This window comes from Schistocerca cancellata, chromosome 1 (genome assembly GCF_023864275.1).
Source record: "Schistocerca cancellata isolate TAMUIC-IGC-003103 chromosome 1, iqSchCanc2.1, whole genome shotgun sequence".
Classification (NCBI taxonomy): domain Eukaryota; kingdom Metazoa; phylum Arthropoda; class Insecta; order Orthoptera; family Acrididae; genus Schistocerca; species Schistocerca cancellata.
The window spans coordinates 585548457-585573987 of NC_064626.1; the positions used below are offsets into that span (position 1 = coordinate 585548457).

General features: G+C 41.8%; 1 protein-coding gene across 1 annotated transcript in view; it reads right to left on the bottom strand.

The window, feature by feature from the left end:
* Positions 1 to 25531, bottom strand: part of LOC126161897 (zwei Ig domain protein zig-8-like) — a 208473-nt gene that overhangs the window by 50012 nt on the left and 132930 nt on the right. The window contains exons 2-3 of the mRNA XM_049918051.1: positions 23220 to 23380; positions 5166 to 5376 (exon numbers count right to left, since the gene is read on the bottom strand). Coding sequence (XP_049774008.1) covers positions 5166 to 5376; positions 23220 to 23380 — 372 coding nt within the window. The remainder of the gene's footprint in view (positions 1 to 5165; positions 5377 to 23219; positions 23381 to 25531) is intronic.

Genomic DNA, 25531 nt, shown 5'->3' on the forward strand with positions numbered 1-25531 from the left:
GAACAACCATTTTTTTATTACGTGTTCGTGTAGTACGTAAAGAAATATGAATGTTTCGCTTTGTGGTAGATGGCGTTGTAATAGTCACAAACATATGGCTCACAGTTTTAGACGAACAGTTGGTAACAGGTAGGCTTTTAAATTAAAATATGGGACTTAGGTTCTATTTCGGTTGTTCCAATGTGATACATGTACCTTTGTGAACTTATCATTTCTGAGAACGCAAGCTGTTACAGCGTAATTACCCGTAAATATCACAATAATGAAACAAACGCTCAAAATGATGTCCGTCAACCGCAGTGCATTTGGCAATACGTGTAACGACATTCCTCTCAACAACGAGTAGTTCCCCTTCCGTAATGTTTGCACATCCATTGACAATAGGCTGATGCATGTTGTGAGGCGTTGTCGGTGGATCACGATAGCAAATGTTATTCAACTTTCCCCACAGAAAGAAATCCAGGGACGTCAGATCCGGTGAAGGTGCGGGTCATGGTATGGTGCTCCGACGACCAATCCACCTGTCATGAAATATGCTATTCAATACCGCTTCAACCGCACACGAGCTATGTGCCGGACATCCATCATGTTGGAGGTACATCGCCATTCTGTCATGCAGTGAAACATCTTGTAGTAAGGTCGCTAGAACATTACGTAGGAAATAAGCATATATTGCATCATTTAGATTGCCATCGATAAAGTGGGGGCCAATTATCCTTCCTCCCATAATGATGCACCATACATTAACCCGCCAAGGTCGCTGATGTTCCACTTGTCGCAGCCATCGTGGATTTTCCGTTGCCCAATAGTGCATATTATGCCGGTTTAGGTTACCGCTGTTGGTGAATGTCGCTTCGTCGCTAAATAGAACGCGTGCAAAAAATTTGTCATCCTCCCGTAATTTCTCTTGTGTCCAGTGGCAGAAATGTTCACGAAGTTCAGAGTCGTCGCCACGCAAATCCTGGTGCATAGAAATATGGTATGGGTGCAATCGATGTTGATGTAACATTCACAACACCGACGTTCTTGAGATTCCTGATTCTCGCGCAATTTGTCTGCTACTGATGTGCGGATTAGCCGCGACAGCAGCTAAAACACCTACGGGCATCATCATTTGTTGCAGGTCGCGGTTGACGTTTCACATGTGGCTGAACACTTCCTGTTTCCTTACATAACGTAACTATCCGGCGAACGGTCCGGACACTTGGATGATTTCGTCTAGGATACCGAACAGCATACATAGCACACGCCCGTTGGGCATATTGATCACAATAGCCATACATCAACGCGATATCGATGTTTTCCGCAATTGGTAAACGGTCCATTTTAACACGGGTAATGTATCACGAAGCAAATACCGTTCGCACTGGCGTAATGTTACGCAATACGTACTTATACGTGACTATTACAGCGCCATCTATCACAAAGCGAAAAAAGTGGTCCAACTAAAACACTCATATTTCTTTACCTACTACACGAATATGTAATAAAAATGGGGATTCCTGTTTGAAACAACGCAGTTGATATCCGTTTGACCTACGAAAATGCCATCTAGCGGTTCAACCATGGCGCCATCTGGTTTCCCCCTTCAAGCTAGACGGGTTTCGTTCTTTGTAGTTTTTTCAGTTGATGCTTAATTCATGAGCCATTTGGCACGGTCACTATCAATGGACCACCATGTATATACATCGCAGCGTGCTTCTTAGCACATGCAATCTATCAATTACCAAAAACCTCCTTTCGATTTCTGGAACCGTTTACAAAATCAGAGGTATTTCGTCCTACGTGGTACTTACATGAATATTGTTCGTTCTCAATTTAATTCCCCCCAAATTAAACTAAAGTCGAGATGCCTTAACATCACTGCGTGAAAGAGGGAGAAATAAGGTGACTCTCTTCGATACTGTCGCAGTACGTTTACATATCTCTGTACCGTACATTTTCGAAACTCTCCAATCTGAGGCGTCTACCCGCTGTGTTCTGTTGGCTTATTCAGTTGAACCAGGAAATTCAAAAACTGTCTTGACGTTTGTCGATTTCTTTTATACTCAGTTCCAGATATAGGAACATCGGGAAGGAAATTTGTGCTTACTGATAAAAAGATCTCAAACTTCCAGTGGGGTGGCAGCGTTAAGATACCGTGGCATTTCGACGAGGACCATAGACGTTGCAACGCTCTGCCATTGTGCCACCGTCCACTGCCGATGGTTATGTGCCCATTTCATTCGTAATTGCCGGTATCGTGGTGTTAACATTGGGACTTGCATGGGTCGTCAGTTGCAGAAGTCCATCGTTAGGAGCGCTCGTTGCACAGTCTGCCCAGACTATGACGTCTGACATCCGCAACCCAAGGATGTCTAGACGTTGTTTCATCTCGATTTCACTACGTCTTGAAGACACTGACAGGTAGTCCAGTTTCCAAAATGCTCATGCCGAGCCTCCAAGCCGTCATCATCTGCCCATGATCAGGTTCAGATAGATCGCGGCTTCCCAGTCTATACACTAACAGCACGCTTACTGATATTACATGCACCGTGTGTTGTCTATTATTCATTCCTTGCCAGGTGACGCTGCTATCGCCTGTACGGGGTCATATCGATAGGACGTCGGTGGTCATAATGTTATGGCTGGTCAGTGTAATTATCACCATAATATACGCAACGAAAGCGTTACTTCCTTAAAACGTCAGTACCGGTAGTCACTAACGGGGAACCTGCAGTTCTCCATAGAAATGACCGAACGAGGTGGCACAGTGGTCAGCACGCCGGATTCGCATTCTGGAGAACGATGGCCCAAGCATCTGTACGGTCATTCATATTTAGGATCTTCGTGATTTCCCCAAATCGCTTCACGCAAATTCCAGAATCCGAGTTTATGCTCCGTCGTTGACTGTGCTGTCGACGGGACGTTATTGTCGTCCCTACGTGGTCTTCCTTTTGTTGTTTGAAACTATCTAACTATCTACGAGGGCTATTCGGAAAGTAAGGAACGATAAGTCGCCAAATGGGAGCCACAGTGAAAATCAAAACTGTTTCATTTGCAACTGTTAGCTACAACTTCCAGCTACTTATCTCCATAGTCGCCTGTCTGACTTAGACGTTTGTCGTACCGTTGTACTAACCTTTCAATGCCCTAGTTATAGAAGGCACCCGCAGTTATTTCCGCCAATTCTCCACGCTGGCCTACAGCTCGTTGTCTGTGCCAAAATGTTGTCTTCATAGCCAGCGGTTCACATGAGTAGAGATGAAACTCAGAGGGAGACAATTACGGGCTCTATTTTTGATAATCAAACATATCCAATTGAAAACGATGCAGGAACATCTTTATTAGACCTGCAGAATGCGGCTGAGAATTGTCTTGCAGAAAAAAAAAACGCACGACAGTTATGTAATGTTTGTTGCATAGCTTCAGCCGAAATTTTTCACCAGGCCCTCGTACTTGGCAGCAGACACTATTGTTCTAGGTATCTTTGTGTGCTCCCTGTGTGCTCGGAACTAAAAAATAACGACGTAACGCTATTGACGGGCAAACTAGAGACAGTGCCCAACATACCTGTGCAAAACTTCATCGGATTTTGATTTTGGTTTACATTTCGCGACCAATCGATTCATACTTTCCGAATAACCCTCGTATCAAGTATTAGGCGGTAAATTATGACTAAGATGCAAGAATTTGTGCAATAATCGTATTCGATCATGAAGCAATGATTATCTCGTAGAGTGAACTCTCGTACAGTGCACTACAAAATTAAGGACAAGATAAAGATCATGAAGGATCCAGTACAAAAAACAGAAAATGTGCGAAGAATCGTGCACCTGTTTTGACTATTGCAGTTCTTTACAAATCTCTTAGAAAGTTAACTTGGATGCCAGTATATGATGATTCCAATTAAACTATTTGCGAGGATACAATCAATGACGTTTACGAAGGAATTTTTAAGCACAGTTTTACTGTTCTGCTAAGATGAGGTGAAAAATGTCAGAATATGGCTACAAATTAAATTTAAAACGTTCTTAGAGACATATTGCTGCAGAGAGTTGTACTGCATAATGCTCTGGCTGTTGTTTTTATTAATTGTTAATTTTCAAGTGAAGTTGTATTTCATTACCGTGTCCGTAAGTTGGTTGAGATAGATGCATTAAGTATTTTGGTGTATCACTTTTTGGCCTCATGCAGTTCCCGTAAGGGGTATTTCCAAACCGAACACAGAATTTTTGATTGCTGAAAGCAATCCGAAGATCCGTCTTGGACGACATATAAGTTACAATTATACCTTATACGCAGTCTAAACTGGATCTTCGATGTTAGCAAATAAAGGAATATGCATGAGATCTTAGCTGTAGAAGCTGGGCCGGCCGTTGTGGCCGAGCGGTTCTAGGCGCTTCAGTCTGGAACCGCGTGACTGCTACGGTTGCAGGTTCGAATCCTGCCTCTGGCACGGATGTGTGTGGTGTCCTTAGGTTAGTTAGGTTTAAGTTGTTCTAAGTTCTAGGGGACTGATAACCTCAGATGTTAAGTCCCATAGTGCTCAGAGCCACTTGAACTACTTGTAGAAGCTGTTTACCAATTAAAATAGGTGGCACCTTCTAATTTTACAGCATGAGAAAATCCAGTCGTATAGTTTCTTAGTTGTAGGCTTGTTGATTTACCATATGATGTCTTTTTCTTTATTGGAAAGCAATGTTCATTGCAATTTCAAGAATTCTGTACAGTGGCATTTACTGAAAGATATAAGATTCTCCTTTATTTGTTGATTTGGTGTCAAGTAATATTGCTTCTGGTTGTTATTAATCTCACTACGGTGATTAACTGGGCTGCATTATTAAGAAAAAATATGTGTTTGGAAGCCTTTAACACTCTACAATCCCGACAATACCGCTCCCAAAATATTCCTGTACAAAAATGTAAGGATAGCTGTTGTACCCTATAAATCACTCTACAGCAGATAGTGAAAATGAGACCAGCAAACTGTAGATAATCTTAGCAGTTGGGGGTTCGGCGGCCCATACAAACAAGCTGTAGCTGTTCAGCGTTGTGTATAAGCGAATTTCACTTCATCACTGAACACAGTTACGTTCATGAAACCTGGGACTAACACTCCGTGCGGCAAAACTCACATTTCTTTAAATCGTTCTGTCAAAGATTCTGTACCTCACTCAATTTACCTACGATGGTGAGATGGACGGGATGCCCGATGGGAGGCGTGGTGCTTATCTGGCACTCGTAAATGCCAGAGTCTTTCTTCTGCGCGTAGCGGATGTGCAGCGTCCAGTCCTCCGTGTGCGGAGAGTGCACTGCCTCGAAGCGCTGGTCGCTGGTGTACGTGTAGCGGCCGACCGTCAGCAAGTGGATGTCGCGGTGTCGTACCCAGGACACCTGAAAACGCATCGAGTCTAATGTAATCCAGCTCCAAAAAATACTAAAGGTTACTTTTCATAGCACAATCACAGATTTGAATAAATAAATAAGCGCGACAGCTGCCGTGAGAAGATTTATTGGTCTCCTGTTGGTTCACAGACAGTTTGGTGACTATGATGTCATCCTCATGTGCCAAGGAAGTAACCTAAAGAGACAAAAAAAAACACTTTTATTAACCTACAAGGGTTAAACTGTATGACAAAACTTTAATTACATTACAAATACCAGAAGGAAGATCATGGACCTTTTAGAAACAGAAGCCATCTCTCAATAAAACGTACATGTCCCTTACAATCATTCTAATGATAGCGTAGATAACGCAACCATCAAATATCTTCACAGCAAACTATATGTGAGATTTAAGCTAGAACAAACTGGGATACTAAGAACATATACTAACGCGGAAAAATTAAATCGCTGTACCGATTTTGATAAAATTTCGCTGAGGAAGGCCATATGCTACTTTAGAATGTGTGTAGGACAACGCATTTATTAATCTGAAGCATATAATGCTAAATATGGAACAATAACTATTTTCAGCTTTATCATGTTTGTAAGAATGCTTACTTTGTTTGATATGTTCTACATAACACGATTCAATGCAAAGAAATACAAAATGTTTATACATTCCTCAACGTATTGAATCGATTCTTCTATACCAATGTCAGTCACAAACTCGTTACCATTTTGCTGCTCAGCTGCATGGAAGTGTTATAATTTTTTTATTGCGATCAAGTTTCAGTAAAAAGCACGTCAATATGTGGTGAAGGATGCTGTTTTACGCTTATGGATTTCCAGAGACACTTCCTGCTTAGGTCTTTTAATCTGTTCGCGTCTGGATGTTTGCGTTGTCCTCATCGTCATTTCACCATCACCGAAGTGTTCTCAAATAAAATTACTTGGACTAAGGTTCCGAACATCCCAACCGGCGCCTCTCTGCCAGTAAAGCCATACGTGCATTTCATTTTATTTTACTGGTACGCGACGCAGACTTGGTTAACAGCTGCAATACAATGGTTACACAGCCCTCAGCTTATTTAATCCATGCCAGTCCATACTTCCAGATCCAAATTAATAGCATAAATACGAAAGTAGCTCCGTCTGTTACGTTTCCACAATTCTACCGCCCTTCGAAGATATTTGGTACGGAATAGCTACAACTATCAAGAAGACCATAGGCTACTTTACAAAGTTGTAACCATGAGGGTATTCTTAACATTTTTAAATATGGTACCACAAGAGTGGTATTTAGACGACGCCGGCACGATGGTTGGCGAATCTTAGTGTCCGTTGATTATGTCGTTACAGTACATATATGTTATTGTGGGTGTGGTTTATGACACTGAGTTTCTACACCATCTGGAACAGCCCGAAAACAGTATCTAAATAAAACTGCTACTGTCAGCCTCGCCAACGTAAATACGATTCAGAGCAGAGTTCTAAGAGAGATCAGAGTGCGGAAGTTACTCCTATCCAACAAAACTCTGAGCTGTCCCATGTCCGCCGGGACTTCGATACAGGACTTCAGGCGGCCTAAAGAACTACAGTGACATTAGAACAGTCACAAACACCTCGCATTTTGGGTGATGAATATCACGCGTCTCTTGTAGCTTCAAAGATCTCTGAAGACTTACAACGACGGCGTCATTTAAAAGCTGTACGACAAACAGAGAGTCTTACCCTTACGTGTTGAACGTGAGAGGCTTTTGGAGAGACTGCATTTGATTACGATTTATTAACTGGCTATGTTAATCAGAAATGAGCCATCGCATTATCAAACATGAAGGAAATATAACTCCATTAAATGGAAATGGGAAACGGTTGGTATGTGTTCCTCTGCTGGTAGAATCTCACATTACTAGGTGGGCCAGAGAATCACGTAGAAACTGTATTTCTGCTCAAATGTAATGAATCGACGCATTTTTTAAATATAATTAGATAGCGTATGTATGCGTTCAGAATCGACACATAACAAAATAACAGAAACACATTCGTTGCGTACCTATACACCGGAAATGTATACAATTTTATACATACGTCTCTACACCATTATGCAGTGTGAAGCGAAATTTGCGCACTCGGGCTTCGCAGCGCGACTCCTCACATGCCAGAGATAAAAAAAAAAATGTTTCTTCAAAAATTTCGTCTATTGAGTACATTCGGCAGAAAAAGGACAACACAGTAACCAAATGTATGGTGACTACCTCTGTCAGTACATATTATTCGTACTGTGCAGTTCGTTCAGTGTATGAAGTTTTGGGTTAGCATGCAGGAGGTGAAGGGTTCTACCCTGGAGTTGGGTGCATTTTTTTCATTTGCTAATTTCATTCTGACACTTTATTCTGTAATACACACCAGTTCTTAGGTCACACATATCGTAAATTTAAAACATTTTGTAACCCTGAACATAAGAAATACGTCGTTAGAGAAATAAGAAATAGAAAGTTCAAACAAATGACCTGTCATAAAACGGAATAAGTACAAAAACAATGTCAGTTTCCAAATTATAAAGATGACAGCACAGTGCAATAACACAACATCTACTTGTCATTTATACTACATGCCATAAGAGCGCACAGACGTCGCTCATTAGGAACCAGTGACAATAATAATGTCCATATTAATGACAGCATTACCTTCACAACAGAATACGTTGTCCTCGGAACAACAGATGCTCAAATCAACCTCCCTCCAAGTCCGAATACTGCGCAACTCGTCGGATTATATAGCTCTGGACCCTTCGCACCAAGGTGCATCCACAGTAACCAGAGCAGCATGAGCACGCGCTATCAATTCTTCCACATTCGTCGGCGGAGAAGAGTACATGTGCTCCTTCAGGTGTCCACACATGAAGAAATCCAGGGGAGTTGGGTCAGGTGAAAGCGGTGGCCATACAACTGGACCTCCACGTCCGAACCTTTTCCCTGGAAATGTTCTGTCCAAATACTGTCGCACATTAATTCCAGAGTGTGGTGGTGCACCATCACATTGGAACAATATTCTCTGCCGAATATGTAGTGGAAAATCTTCCAGCACTTCAGGCAGATAACTCGAGAGGAATGCATGATACCTTCGTGCAGTCAACAGGTCAGGCAACATGTAGGGCCCAACCACCTGTCGCCCAATGTTCCGGCCCAGACGTTGATACCAAATCGAACTCGGCATCCACGGTCGTGGGTGATGTGTGCGTTAACCTCACACCAACGGTGGGCATTGTGCATATTGAAGACACCCTCACGAGTGAATGTTGGTTCATCTGACCAAATTACGGCGTTCACAAAGTCATCATTGTCTTCCCGTTGTTGTTGGAACCATTTACAGAATTGCAGTCTCTGATGAGGATGTGCAGGATGCAGGTCTTGACAGAAAGCATAACAATAGGCGTGCAGCCCATGCTCGTGCAGCATGTCAACGACCGTGCTTTGCAAGACACGCAGCTGACTTGCTACGCTACGTGTACTTCTCTGAGGTTCTTGGTGTACGACCTCCAAAATAGCTTTCTCAGTAGCTGGGGTACAGCGAGTCCGTGGACGACCTCTGTACGCGATAGTGGAGGGAGACAACCTGACTCCCTAAGGCGCAGCTCCAGATGACAAAAACTTTTTTCCTGACGAGGACGTCTAGCAGCACATTCAGGAGCGGCAACACTAGCCCGGTTATCAGATGCACCAAGGACCAGAAGCATAACCACATATACATCGTTTGTCTATGCCATATGTCTGCCACACTGATTTAGTGATTTACAATGAGAAAGTTCGATACGTGTACGCTTGTACATTGGAATTTATCACGGGCGCTTACTCCGCTCGCCCGCATCTCGTGGTCGTGCGGTAGCGTTCTCGCTTCCAACGCCCGGGTTCCCGGGTTCGATTCCCGGCGGGGTCAGGGATTTTCTCTGCCTCGTGATGGCTGGGTGTTGTGTGCTGTCCTTAGGTTAGTTAGGTTTAAGTAGTTCTACGTTCTATGGGACTGATGACCATAGATGTTAAGTCCCATAGTGCTCAGAGCCATTTTTGCTTACTCCGCTCGCCACTATCCCCTGTTTGGTTGACAGCGCATACAGTATAAACACGCCGTCAGTCGTGTGCGCTGTTCCCAACTGATGCACATCACCCTTCTGACAGATTTTGTTCTGCATGATTCATCCTAACACCGCTAATTGTGAAATGTTCGGTTTCGAATTACACTGTTTCGCTAAAAGTAATACACGTGATGTTTCCACAATCCTATCGATGGAATAATAATGATAATAATAACAATAACAATAATAATAATAATGCATTGAGATCCGTACTAAACAGCATGCGGTTACCAGACTGAATGTTGGAAGGCCTAATTAGGGTGACCATAGTGATAACTCATATATTTGTATCCGAGTTTGGACATTATTCACAAAGTACGTTGCTACTCCTACTGGTAACGTAAGGCCCTAACGAAACGTAATGGACCTGAACGAGGCAAGAATAATAGTTGGTACTGATCTTAAGGACCATTGGAGGAAGGTACAAAGAAAACACGTTTCGCATCTAGTAGATAAAGTGGTGTGAGTAAATTCACGCCCACGATGTGAGAAGGGCTTCTCCTAAAACTGACCAGTCTTCCTTTTCTACGATTGTAGTGTGTAAGTGTAAATGTTTTCTAGAGGACCCGCTGCAATCGCGGTTGACGATTAAGATGCCAGATAGCGTACCTAGACCTACTGCATGCTTACCAAAAACTTTATAGAAAACACCAATTGCATAGCACAAGCACGTGCTGACATAGGTAGTCACCATACATGTGGTTACAGTGTTGACAGATTGTCATTCTTTAACGTCCTTTTTCAGCTGGACGTATTCGCCAGATGAAATTTTGGGAGAGACAGTTTTTTTTATCGTTGGCATGGGAGGTGTCGCTCTGCGAAGCCCGAGTGCCCGAATTTCGCTTCACCCTGTATACAAAGACTTCTCGTAAAATTACTAGCTTACTTACTCTTTATCTCTCATCATAAAAAAGTACTGATATGTAAGCGAAGCAGCCGGCTGGGGTGGCCGTACGGTTCTAGGCGCTACAGTCGGGAACCGAGCGACCGCTACGGTCGCAGGTTCGAATCCTGCCTCGGGCATAGAAGTGTGTGATGTCCTTAGGTTAGTTAGGTTTAATTAGTTCTAAGTTCTAAGCGACTAATGACCTCAGAAATTAAGTCGCATAGTGCTCAGAGCCATTTGAACTATTTTTTTGTAAGCGAAGCAACGGCTAACAGCTAGTCAAATTATAAATGAATCCCGGTGATATACAATGATATCGTGATGTTAAATAATACCCAAGGGAAATTTATAAATCATTGTAAGAGCCCCTAATAAAAGAATAGGTTCTCATTTGAGTCCAACCAAAAGATCGAGGAAACATTCACGAAGAAAATAACTCAAAACTATTCTCCATGTCTGTTACTGATAGTGCTGTTTTAGACAGGGTAATCACTCTCTCTAAAAATAAAGGTGGTTTCTGAGTAATGTCAAGTACCTCTAGAAAAACTTTCCATTATTTACGGGCGAATTTCCTGTCAGTCCATCTCCCTTCTTTGTGAGTTGAGGCAAATACAAAATACAAAATACAAATACAAAATAGCAGGTCAGCAACTGGAAGCAGTTAATACCATAAATTATCTGGGAGTACGCATTAGGAGTGATTTAAAATGGAATGATCATATAATGTTAATTGTCGGTAAGGCAGATGCCAGACTGAGATTCATTGGAAGAATCCTAAGGAAATGCAATCCGAAAACAAAGGAAGTAGGTTACAGTACGCTTGTTCGCCCACTGCTTGAATACTGCTCAGCAGTGTGGGATCCGTACCAGATACGGTTGATACAAGACATAGAGAAGATCCAACGGAGAGCAGCGCGCTTCGTTACAGGATCATTTAGTAAACGCGAAAGCGTTACGGAGATGATAGATAAACTCTAGTGGAAGACTCTGCAGGATAGACGCTCAGTAGCTCGGTACGGGCTTTTGTCAAAGTTTCGAGAACAAACCTTCACCGAAGAGTCAAGCAGTATATTGCTCCCTCCTACGTATATCTCGCGAAGAGACCATGAGTATAAAATCAGAGAGATTAGAGACCACACAGAGGCATACCGACAATCCTTCTTTCCACGAACAATACGAGACTGGAATAGAAGGGAGAACCGATAGAGGTACTGAAGGTACCCTCCGCCACACACCGTCAGGTGGCTTGCGGAGTATGGATGTAGATGTAGATGTAGATGTAGAAATATCTGCTTCTCCTAGGGCATTCGTTTCCTTCCGCATAAGAAACCTACAGCGAACTATGTCGCACTGGTTACCTTCCACAAATGTTGTCTCAATCCTCTTCAGAGCGGCGCTAATCTCATTAGAAGCTGCTTGTGCACAGCGTGATTGTATTAAAGGGGAAAAAGCATTCCGGAATTTTGTTCAGCAGCGAAGCAGCTTTGGAGTAGAGCTTAATCGTTTGAATCACTTAACTCTGAAGATTTTATGAAACACGATAATAATTTGATTTAATGTTTTTATTGTTACTGCAGGTTCTTTGTCTTTCTGTTGCACTTAATTTCGTAATTTCCAGGAAATATTTATTTCAAATGAAATCTCATAAATAAGAAACTTCTGTGCGTGTCTTCAGGTAGTTGTAGAGGGAAGCGTTTTGTTAAGGACAACCTTACATGATTGCACTGTAGTCACTATAAATTAGTTTGTATAAAGAAGAATGATGGAGATCTCAAATTGTGGCACCTACAAGTCTAAGTGCAACGTGGAGAATAAATTAGTGTTACGTCTTCGAAAATTTGGCTGTTAGCATTCTTACAGTTGTCAATCTGTGTATTTGTGTGTGTGTGTGTGTGTGTGTGTGTGTGTGTGTGTGTGTGAAGTGCCCTCATTCCTCTGTGAGAGGGAGGAATTATCAGATACTTTAGAAGATAGTTTTTCCTTGATCGAATGAGATTACGTTTGGCTCGTTGAACAACATACGTAGTGTGTTATATGTACATTCTACGACATGTTCGTAGTTGGTCTCACTGTATACGCAAAAGAAATATTATCACAGACTTCTCTCTGCTGCTGTTTTTTTATCTTCGCTAAAAGAAGGTGAAGAGATAACGTACAGTATCTATTGCAGGTATACGAACATCTAAATCTCGGAGTTACGTGTTCCATAGTTTCGTACTGTTAAACACGAAAAATCAGAAAAAGAACTGCTGAAGCTGAAAATATAAGAAAGACTCCACATCCCGACATGCAAGCGTGAACTTCACGTTGCTCATAAGTGCAATGTGATTGACGTACTACGATGCAACAAGTGCTCTAGTTATAGCTATTTACACAGTTATTAAGTGGACTAGAAACGAAACAAATGTTCATTCAAACACACAGAAAAACAAGGAAAAGGTTTGTTAGGTTGCGCTTTGGTTCAAATGGCTCTGAGCACTATGGGACTTAACTTCTGAGGTCATCAGTCGCCTAGAACTTAGAACTAATTAAACCTAACTAACCTAAGGACATCACACACTTCCATGCCCGAGGCAGGATTGGAACCTGCGACCGTAGCGGTCGCTCGGTTCCAGACTGTAGCGCCTAGGACCGGACGGACAAACCGGCTGGCGGTCGTGTTTCATTGATTTTTACTACATTATTAGAATGCCATTACTTGGTGGTATAGAGATACTTCCATACTTGTTTCAAAGTTGTGCCAATACTAGAATAGGCATAACGTTAACGTAAAACCGAATATCACAGGTTCGGGTAAAGATAATTAACGGCTCATCAAGGGTAAATGGAAGTTGTACGTATTTGTGTGGCTGGACACATGCATTGTGTCCAGTCCATTTATTAACAGCGTAAACAACAATCATTGCAGCGTTTTTTGCGTCGCAGTACGTCAATTGCATTGCGATTACGAGCTAAGTTGGGTTCACGCTTGCATCTCGGGATGTGCAACAGCGGCGTGATTCGCTTATTTGAAGAGTGACCTTCACGGGATCCAGATGATCTATTTGGGTGCAATCATAGCCACTCCTTTCGTGATTTTTATTTCTATTGATTACCTAAGAAATAACATGGGGTATCTACTGAAAAACATAAGTATGCTTTGAAAATAATATTTGTATTCGTTTTAGATTGTCTCACAGGATATCTGCGCCGAAACGTTGTATGATTCGGACCAAATGAAACAAATCGCCCTGAGCACTGTGGGACATAACGTCTGAGGTCAGCAGTCCCCGAGAAGTAGAATTGCTTAAACCTAACTAACCTGAGGGCATGCAGCTTTAGTGTATGGTGAAATGATGATGGTGTCCTCTTGGGTAAAATATTCCGGAGGTAAAATAGTCCCCCACTCGGATCGCCGGGCGGGGACTACTCAAGAGGACGTCGTTATTAGGAGAAAGAAAACTGGCGTTCTACGGATCGGAGCGTGGAATGTCAGATCGCTTAATCGGGCAGGTAGGTTAGAAGATTTAAAAAGTGAAATGGATAGGTTGAAGTTAGATATAGTGGGAGTTAGTGAAGTTCGGTGGCAGGAGGAACAAGACTTTTGGTCAGGTGAATACAGGGTTATAAATACAAAATCAAATAGGGGTAAAGCAGGAGTAGGTTTAATAATGAATAAAAAAATAGGAGTGCGGGTAAGCTACTACAAACAGCATAGTGAACGCATTATTGTGGCCAAGATAGACACGAAGCCCATGCCTACTACAGTAGTACAAGTTTATATGCCAAGTAGCTCTGCAAATGATGAAGAAATTGATGAAATGTATGATGAGATAAAAGAAATTATTCAGGTAGTGAAGGGAGACGAAAATTTAATAGTCATGGGTGACAGGAATTCGAGAGTAGGAAAAGGGAGAGAAGGAAACATAGTGGGTGAATAAGGATTGCGGGAGAGAAATGAAAGAGGAAGCCGTCTGGTAGAATTTTGCACAGAGCATAAGTTAATCATAGCTAACACTTGGTTCAAGAATCATAAAAGAAGGTTGTATACATGGAAGAATCCTGGAGATACTAGAAGGTTTCAGATAGATTATATAATGCTAAGACAGAGATTTAGCGACCAGGTTTTAAATAGTAAGACAATTCCAGGGGCAGATGTGGACTCTGACCACAATCTATTGGTTATGAACTGTAGATTAAAACTGAAGAAAGTACAAAAAGGTGGGAATTTAAGAAGATGGGACCTGGTTCAAAAATGGTTCAAATGGCTCTGAGCACTAGGGGACTTAACATCTGTGGTCATCAGTCCCCTAGAACTTAGAACTACTTAAACCTAACTAACCTAAGGACATCACACACAACCATGCCCGAGGCAGGATTCGAACCTGCGACCGTAGCAGTCGCGCGGTTCCGCACTGAGCGCTAGAACCGCTACACCACCGCGGCCGGCAATGGGACCTGGATAAACTGAAAGAACCAGAGGTTGTACAGAGTTTCAGGGAGAGCATAAGGGAACAATTGACAGGAATGGGGGAAACAAATACAGTAGAAGAAGAATGGGTAGCTCTGAGAGATGAGGTAGTGAAGGCAGCACAGGATCACTTAGGTATAAAGACGTGGGCTAGTAGAAATCCTTGGGTAACAGAAGAAATCTTGAATTTAATTGATGAAAGGAGAAAATATAAAAACGCAGTAAATGAAGCAGGCAAAAGGAATACAAACGTCTCAAAAATGAGATCGACAGGAAGTGCAAAATGGCTAAGCAGAGATGGCTAGAGGATAAATGTAAGGATGTAGAGGCTTATCTCACTAGGGGTAAGATAAATACTGCCTACAGGAAAATTAAAGAGACCTTCGAAGAAAAGAGAGCCACTTGTAGGAAAATCAAGAGCTCAGATGGAAACCCAGTCCTAAGCCAAGAAGGGAAGGCAGAAAGGTGGAAGGAGTATATAGAGGGTCTATAGACGGGCGATGTACTTGTGGACAATATTATGGAAATAGAAGAGGATGTAGATGAAGATGAAATGGGAGGTACGATACTGCGTGAAGTGTTTGACAGAGCACTGAAAGACCTGAGTCGAAACAAGGCCCCGGGAGTAGACAACATTCCACTGGAACTACTGGCAGCCTTGGGAGAGCCAGTTCAGACAAAACTCTGCGATCTGGTGAGCAAGATGTATGAGACAGGCAAAATTCCCTCAGACTTCAAGATGAATATAATAATTCCAATCCCAAAAAAAGCAGGTGTTGACAGATGTAAAAATTACCGAACTATGAGTTCAATAAGTCACCGCCGCAAAATACTAACGCGAATTCTTTACAGACGAATGGAAAAACTGGTGGAAGCCGACCTCGGCGAAGATCAGTTTGGATTCCGCAGAAATTTGTAACACGTGAGGCAATACTGACCCTACGACTTATCTTAGAAAATAGATTAAGGAAAGACAAACCTACATTTCTGCCATTTGTAGACTTAGAGAAAGTTTTTGACAATGTTGACAGGAATACTATCTTTCAAATTCTAAAGGGGCAGGGGTAAAATACAGGGAGCGAAAGGCTGTTTACATTTCGGACAGAAACCAGATGGCAGTTGTAAGCGTCGAGGGGCATGAAAGGGAAGCAGCGGTTGCGAAGGGAGTGACACGGTTTTAGCCTGTCCCCGATATTATTCAATCTGTATATTGAGCAAGCAGTAAAGAAAACAAAAGAAACATCCAGAGTAGGTATTAAAGTCCATGGAGAAGAAATAAAAACGTTGAGGTTCGCCGATCACATTGTTATTCTGTCAGAGACAGCAAACGACTTGGAAGAGCAGTTGAACGGAATGGACAGTGTATTGGAAGGAGGATATAAGATGAACATCAACAAAAGCAAAACGAGGATAATGGAATGTAGTCGAAATAAGTCGGGTGATGCTGAGGGAATTAGATTAGGAAATGAGACACTTAAAGTAGTAAAGGAGTTTTGCTATTTGGGGAGCAAAATAACTGATGATGGTCGAAGTAGGGAGGATATAAAATGTAGACTGGCAATGGCAAGGAAAGCGTTTCTGTAGAAGAGAAATTCGTGAACATCGAGTAAAGATTTAAGTGTCAGGAAGTCGTTTCTGAAAGTATTTGTATGGAGTGTGTATGGAAGTGAAACGTCAACGATAGATACTTGGGAGAGAAGAAAATAGAAGCTTTCGAAATGTGGTGGTACAGAAGAATGCTGAAGATTAGATGGATAGATCACATAACTAATGGGGCGGTATTGAATAGAATTGGGGAGAAGAGGAGTTGGTGGCACAACTTGACACGAAGAAGGGACCGGTTGGTAGGACATGTTCTTAGGCATCAATAGATTACAAATATAGCATTGGAGGGCAGCGTGGAGGGCAAAAATCGTAGAGGGAGACCAAGAGATGAATACACTAAGCAGATTCAGAAGGAAGTAGGTTGCAGCAAGTACTGGCAGATGAAGAAGCTTGGACAGGATAGAGTAGCATGGAGAGCTGCATCAAACCAGTCTCAGGATTGAAGACAACAACAACAACTACCCTAAGGACATCCCACACATCCATACCCGAGGCAGGATTCGAATCTGCGACCGTAGCGGTTACAGATTGAAGCCCCTGGAAGCGCTCGGCCATACCGGCCGGTCCAAATGAAACACGCATGTGCTCGAACAGTAGCATCAGTATACAGTAAAATGCCCTCTGTCAGCAAGGCAGAGGTTTTTTCTGGCATGAAAACGATCTTGCATCTGTTATCTTTCTTTGGGATTCGTCAGTGGATTTTGCGGGCCTTGGAGAATGAATAATTTACCGTCCCATCATTCCCCGTATTCCGTTGGTGGGAAATATAATGATCAAGCTGGAAGGGGCACTCCCTGTACACCACGAAGAGTACATTGCATCGCGGCAGCCGTTTTTTTTTTTTTTTTTTTTTTTTTTTGGTCATCAGTCTACTGACTGGTTTGATGCGGCCCGCCATGAATTCCTTTCCTGTGCTAACCTCTTCATCTCAGAGTAGCACTTGCAACATACGACCTCAGTTATTTGCTTGACGTATTCCAATCTGTGTCTTCCTCTACAGTTTTTGCCATCTACAGCTCCCTCTAGTACCATGGAAGTCATTCCCTCATGTCTTAGCAGATGTCCTATGATCCTGTCCCTTCTCCTTATCAGTGTTTTCCACATATTCCTTTCCTCTCCGATTCTGCGTAGAACCTCCTCAGTCCTTACCTTATCAGTCCACCTAATTTTCAACATTCGTCTATAGCACCACATCTCAAATGCTTCGATTCTCTTCTGTTCCGGTTTTCCCACAGTCCATGTTTCACTACCATACATGCTGTACTCCAGACGTACATCCTCAGAAATTTCTTCCTCAAATTAAGGCCGGTATTTGATATTAGTAGACTTCTCTTGGCCAGAAATGCCTTTTTTGCCATAGCGAGTCTGCATTTGATATCCTCCTTGCTCCGTCTGTCATTGGTTATTTTACTGCCTAGGTAGCAGAATTCCTTAACTTCATTGACTTCGTGACCATCAATCCTGATGTTAAGTTTCTCGCTGTTCTCATTTCTACTACTTCTCATTACCTTCGTCTTTCTCCGATTTACTCTCAAACCATACTGTGTACCCATTAGACTGTTCATTCCGTTCAGCAGATCATTTAATTCTTCTTCACTTTCACTCAGGATAGCAATGTCATTAGCGAATCGTATCATTGATATCCTTTCACCTTGTATTTTCATTCCACTCCTGAACCTTTCTTTTATTTCCATCATTGCTTCCTCGATATACAGATTGAAGAGTAGGGGAGAAAGGCTACAGCCTTGTCTTACACCCTTCTTAATACGAGCACTTCGTTCTTGATCGTCCACTCTTATTATTCCCTCTTGGTTGTTGAACATATTGTATATGCCCCGTCTCTCCCTATAGCTTACCCCTACTTTTTTCAGAATCTCGAACAGCTTGCACTATTTTATATTGTCGAATGCTTTTTCCAGGTCGACAAATGCTATGAAAGTGTCTTGATTTTTCTTTAGCCTTGCTTCCATTATTAGCCGTAACGTCAGAATTGCCTCTCTCATCCCTTTTCTTTTCCTAAAGCCAAACTGATCGTCACCTAGCGCATTCTCAATTTTCTTTTCCATTCTTTTGTATATTATTCTTGTAAGCAGCTTCGATGCATGAGCTGTTCAGCTGATTGTGCGATATTTCTCGTACTTGTCAGCTCTTGCCGTCTTCGGAATTGTGTGGATGATGCTTTTCCGAAAGTCAGATGGTATATCGCCAGACTCACATATTCTACACACCAACGTGAATAGTCGTTTTGTTGCCACTCCCCCCAATGATTTTAGAAATTCTGATGGAATGTTATCTATCCCTTCTGCCTTATTTGACCGTAAGTCGTCCAAAGCTCTTTTAAATTCCGATTCTAATACTGGATCCCCTGACTCTTCTAAATCGACTCCTGTTTCTTCTTCTATCACATCAGACAAATCGTCACCCTCATAGAGGCTTTCAATGTATTCTTTCCACCTATCTGCTCTCTCCTCTGCATTTGACAGTGCAGCCGTATGTGGGCGTAATTTGTCCCGCTAAAAAAGAACACCAGCTCCCTGTCAAAAAAATGGCTCTAGTACGGGGATAACAATCTTTCACTGTAGCGGCACTGGTTACTTTGCACTGCTGAAACATCAAATGTGAACGCAATTTGTAACTGACGGCCCTCCAATCCCAGAGACGTGGGACTGGAGTTGTATGTTCTGAGCGAATGAAATAGGCTGTTCCCTAGGTCTATGCCATACACTGTGGCGTTTATGGTGTTTTAAAACATTTCGATGATTACCTCAGCGTTGCAACCATTAGTTTCAGTGAGTTTCTTCAGAACGTCTAAATTCTAGGGTTCCGTACCTTAATCGGTAAAAAGCGTACCTTTATAGTATGACCTTCTTGTCTGTCTGTCTATGCGACTATTAAGGGGGACGTAATGGATCTTCTTTTTCCAAAAAATGGATTTTCCAAAAATATGATTTTCTTGATCTACACAGTTTCGTCTATGTTATCAGTGAATTTAACTGTGATAGCAACTTTAGAAATGCCTTTAAATTGTTAAACTGATTAACACTGCACTGCCGACCACTCCCACCTTTTCTGAAATTTCACTATGGAGGTTATTTTCCTACGATGTCTTTGGCTGAGATCTATATCTCTGGCTGACATCTATATCTTTCACTAACACATATCAGTAGGTGGAAGCTTGAATTCGTAAACCTTTACGTGGAAGTCAAGATTTATGCATGATGGGTGGTGGAAAAACTCTGTTTAGGAAACGAAGGTTTCGTGGAAATCATCTTACGAACAAGAAAGAAGAAGCAATTCGCTATGAAGAAAAAAAGCTTTCAGATTCAGCATTGAAACTTGGGACAGGAGAACTCTACAGGTGCGTAAATGTTCACTGGATTCAGACTTGTTGCTTAGAGCCTCTGTGCCAGGCTGTAAGGTTTTTATGTTCGTGTGTTAGCTGTAAAAATACCGAATGCATGATCGTGGCTGAAGAAAGAAAAATGGGAATATCATGTTATTTTAAATTCATCTGTAATTCGTGTGACTATGGATTTTCATTTTCCTCCTCCAAAAAACCTGACACTGGTACCTATGAAAGCAATTTTAGGTTAACTTATGCTCTGAGATGCCTTGGACATTACAAGGAAGGAGCTAATTTATTGTGTGGTTTTCTGAACATGTATCAATGTTGTGCAAGGTTTGAAAAAATAGGTAAAGAAATGTGTGATGCTGTATGCGATACTGCCAAAATTTCTATGATGATATCAGTGGAGAAAATGGTGGAAATAAACCTAAAAGAAATAAATCCTGTGGTAGATGTTCATGACAGTGAATCTCCTAGAACTGTTTATGACCTGTGTGTGTCTGTAGATGGACCTGCATGAAAAGGCGTCATACATCTCTGTATGGAGTTGCATCTGTTATTGGTATTAATCCAGGTAACGTTTTAGATGTAGAAATTATGTCTAAATACTGCCTCTAGTGTGTAACAAGGAAAATATCCAACAATGAAGAAAGTGAAAAACTGTGGCAAGAAAAGCATGCAGTATCATGCATTAAATTTGTAGTTGCTCAAATGGAGGCATGGAGGCTGCTACAGTTATGAGGATGTTCTCCAGATCTGAGGAGGAGTGTGGTGTTAGATATACTACATACCTTGGGGACTCCTCTTCGTTCGAAGCTGTAACAGATAAAAATGCGTACAATACAACAATAGAAAAGCTGGAATGTGTTGGCCACATCCAAAGGGGACTTGGTGGTAGGCTCGCTGAAAGAGAAGATAGGTGAAGTACTTGAAGATGATAAACCACTAGGAGGAAAAGGTAGGATTACTCTGAAAGAAATTAATTCTCTTCAATTATTTTTTGGGAGAGCTATCAGGAAAAACACATATAATGTAGAGGCAATGGGGCGTGCTATGTGGGCAACGATTTTTCGCAAACAACCCACTGACCAAATACTAATGCACAATCTGTGTCCAAAAGACGATTGGTGTAAGTTCAAGAACAGAAATGAGACGTATTCATATAAACACTCATTACCAGAAACTGTTAAGAATACAATTACGCCCACATTCGGGTTTCTTGCACACCCTGATTTATTGAAGAAGTGTCTTTACGGAAAGACGCAAAATGCAAATGAAAACCTCAATAATTAATTTGGATTAGATGCTGAAAAAGGACACTCTGTGGATTTGAAGTACTCAAAAATGTGTGGATGATACAGTGGCAGAACTGAAGTGCTGAAGAGGGTGGTATAGATCCTGGTGTGTTTAGAACAAAGCATTTCACACCATCGACGAGAACAGGCTAAAGAAAGGTAACAGATTAGTGTCTTATCTGCAAATACAGACCAGACAGATTCGAAGCCGAAAGAAGAGAAACCTTGAGGAAGAGGGCTACCAGTATGCAGGATTTTAAAATAGGGGTAAGCTTATTATATGTAGAAGTATGAGAAGAAAATCTTTGAACTTCATTTCCTCTGTGTTACATATTTTACGTTATTGGAATCCTTTTCTCAAAAGGTATAAGCGCTAATTCTATGAAATTTTCAAGAACCTTCGCCACGTGTTGCTGTGTGCCTTGAACTAAAAAATACGAGATTCTGCAACTACATTCTGATTTTTAGATGATTGTATGTAGAAAAGAAAGTTAACTTTTGGATGTGCAAAATTAAAAACTCTCTTAATGACGAAATTTGTATCATAAATTACTAAATATAGTTGAGTGGTCTAATAATCTTCTCAGGACACTACAAGAAAAATTTTCAGATTAATTGTGTGATTACAATTTGAGTTACAGCTTTTTATAAAAAAGACAATAAAAAATTAAAAATTCAAATTTCTGGCTAAATATTAGTCCTGCATATTTGATTATATTTTCCCGTTAAAACACAGATCTTTCGCTTTACACATGCTAAATTTTAGACTTGTGCATTAATAAACATGGCTGTAATGATTTCTTTAAATAAATGTTAACATTTTCCCTTACATCCCCCCCCCCCCCCCATTGAAAACACTTTTCTCAGGAACGGGCGGATGTACCAAGTTGAAATCTCTGTCACATATGGCGTTCTGTAGCTCCTTGCCGATGCCAAACATTAAATACTATAAGTTTATCAAATAAAAAGATGCGGTCATTTACGTCACATATTTTAATGTTCATCAGGCCACTCATCAAAGCCTATAGGGTCCTCCCGTTGGCCTAGAAACATGAATATTTTGAATAATGAAGGTTTTATAGCATAGCGAAAGGTAAAGTAGGAATACTATTAATCTGTAATCATATCATACGAAGACTTTGTTTTCATTTCCTGTTTGTCTATTCGTCCATCTGTTAAGACTCCACTTTTCTGAGGAATGTCTAGACGAATGAAGATGAAATTTATGTCACGTGATAAGGTCCATAGGCCATTCGCGGTGTAATAGGCACAACGTTCTATGTCGATGCAACCAAATGATACTGCAATTTAGGTCACATATTTTGATAATCGCAAACAGACTCCTCAAAACACATAGACTAGTCCTGTTAACCTAGAATCATGAAATTTGGCAAGAACGAGGCATTCGCGGAACAACCGAACGAAAAAAACCGAAAAATTTAAATTTGTAACTATATTGCACAAAGAAATATTCCTTTTCTCGTCAAACTTCAAATTAAAACAATAAGCAGTTCTCCATTCAGGCTGACTGGGTCTTGATAATGAAAGTCAAATGACTTCATTGTTCATATGACGTGTTTCAGAATTTATTCATGGTCAGATATCCAGGAGCGAATACTGCACGCATGTATAGTGTTTCCAGTTGTATGAGAAAGAAACTTTCGCAGACCAGTCAGCCTAATTACAGAACTACTGATTATTGAAATAATGCTGACCCGTCTCCTGCATGTCTGTATCTCACATTTATGTTATACAAATTAAAAAATTCTGGAAAATCTTGGAGCGCCTGGGACTGATAAGTTGCCAGTATCAATATCGATAATAGGCAAAAATGTTAGAGATTCTCGATTCCGGTAATCGATAAACTGTCTGTACACACAATTTTGTGCGGAACGCTCAGTGCGTGAGTCGTACTCGCATTTGATCAGTTTTCTTTTCCTTTGTTGCTGAATCAAAGGTACCTTAAGCAACCAGTTGGTTAGGGAACGAAAATATGCTATTTTGTCTGTAATTGGATGCCATGGTGTGGAGTCTACGATGAGGTGTGTACAAGTACGTTTCCTAATGTGGCTGAACGCGGCATGTAAACTGAAGAGCCGTATGATTTTGGAATTTTCTATGAGGTTACCCGTACTTACAGTGAGGTTCCCCAGGTTCTTGACGCGGCACCTCAGGAGAGCTGGTTTCCCGACCAGCCCTGTTACGTTTCCCGGCACGCTGGTGTCGAACTGAGGACCCGACGCCACCTTTGGAAGCTCTTGCAGGAAGTCTGCGAAGTAGCGATGATTGCTCCTACTTCCTGCAAATCAGACAGGTGTAATTAAATACCGGTATGTGCTTTTTTTTCGGAAGCAGTCTCTTTTCTCTGTAAAACGTTAAGAGAACTATAATTGGCGTCACACACAATTAGAAAGCAAGACAGGAAGACCCCAAGAACAAATACTTACTGTTATCATAAATGAATGAAAACCATCAAGCACATAGATACACTTTGTCTTCAGATTCAGTGCCACTGAAGTCTATGGCAAGTTATACATCGACGGCGGCAGATATCAAACGTAACACGTTGAGCCGTGGTAAAAATTGCTGTTTTGAAGAGCGCGCCGCAGCGCGTAGTTTGAAGCAGCCGCCCTCCGTTTCTGGCGGTGGCGCCGCTGTGGCAATCGCAGCTTTGGTGTCTCCCTCTGTTGGGAAAGGGGAAAGGTTGCCTTTTAACGTGCATTTCAGGGGCGCTATGAGCTCGCCAGTCGGTCAGTTGGTCAGCTGGGTCAGTTTGGGGCAGTCAGTATCTGTCTGTCGTCCGGAGTGCTAGTATGTGTTAGGCCGCCAGTCTGCTCGAGTTTGTTCAGGCAGTGGTCATTGGCGGTTGGATGTATCAGTTGGTCGGTCGCGCATTGAGACACAACATGACTTGTCCGTCTTGAGCGTCGGCGCATGTGAGGTCGCCACGTCAGTCCAGTGGGCCGCGCCGTATAGCGACGGGTAGTGACTTCGCGGCCGACACGAGAGCAACAGGAGTCAAGCCAAGACATCGGTCTGGCCGGTGCGAGCTGCGACGCCGTGAGACGGGAGATCGGCGCGCTTTCATGCGTCCGTTGAAGGGGGCTGGCAGCGGACGGTTCAAGAGAGCGTTTTGGTGTTGCTGCGCCAGGTCTTCGCCAGACATCGCAGTTTATTAGAAGTGAAGTGATTGGTGATATGTTGTGTGTTTTACTTTTGTTAAATTCTACTTGTTTTCTTGGTCAGAGTCTCGTCCCCTGCTTGCTCGTCTGTCTCTCGTCCGCATTTGTTAGGAAGTCAGTGTCTGTCTGTCTGTCTGTCGGCTGCCATACGTTAATAGCTGCCTCTCTCGGATTCGATGCTAACGAATTTATTGATTTAAGTGTAACGGCCGAATTACTGAAATACGTTTTTTTCTTGCTTATCAACTTGAGAGGCGGTATATGTGTAATGTAGAGCATGTTTGGCCAACCTTGTATATTTTATGTAGGACTGCATTTCATGGGATTTTATTTAAATTGTCATTTTAGTATATAAAGTTGCCATCCTTCCACCATAGGAGTTTTCTTTTTTTAAATCAAGTTGCACCCTCGGTGGCAAGTTAATCTTTTAATGTTTGTGTTTTGTACCATTTCCATCCCTCCTGCGGGGCGCATAGTTTATGTCCTTGTGTGAGTTGTTAAAATATTTTTAGTTTAAAGTTATCTGGTGTGTTGCAGATTTACACCAGTGCAGTCTTTCAGAGGTTGTTGTGAGCGGTCGCGACTACGGCCGTGTCAAAAGGGAGCGGCAAGGTTCTCAGCCGGAAAGCTCATACTGTCAAAAAATTGTTCTTTCTGCCTCTGAATAAACTGAAACTTGATATTTAGAGGGTGCTTTCTGGTTATAATTTTAAATATATTTCCAAAAAAATAAAATATAAAAGGCTTTTAGGAATAAAATTTCCATTTGTTGAAAGAAAATTGATTTGATTTCATCAGTTACCCAATGGCAATTACTACCACGCTCACATAGTGTGATTAAATGTGTTAATGATCTTGATGAATCGCTAGTAATCGTATTCAACATATACATTAGATATCTCTTTATCAGCACTTACAGAGGGCGATGTATATTCCTCGCAATTGTGTCGTCGGCAGACTGCCATCATGAACACTATTCCAGTTTACCCTCACTACGGTAATCACTAATGGTGTGATTGATTACTTAGTGCAGATAACTGCGAGAACGACCGCGCTATCAGCTTAATACCTCACACATCCGAGCTGCTAACATGCCGAAGAATGGAAAAGAAAATTGAGGACCTGTTAGACGACCACCAGTCTGGCTTTAGAAAAGGTAAAGCAACTAGAGGTAATTCTGACGTCGCGGTTGACAATGGAAACAAGACTAAAGAAAAATCAAGACACGTTCATAGGAATCGTTGACCTGTATATAACGTTCAGCTGTG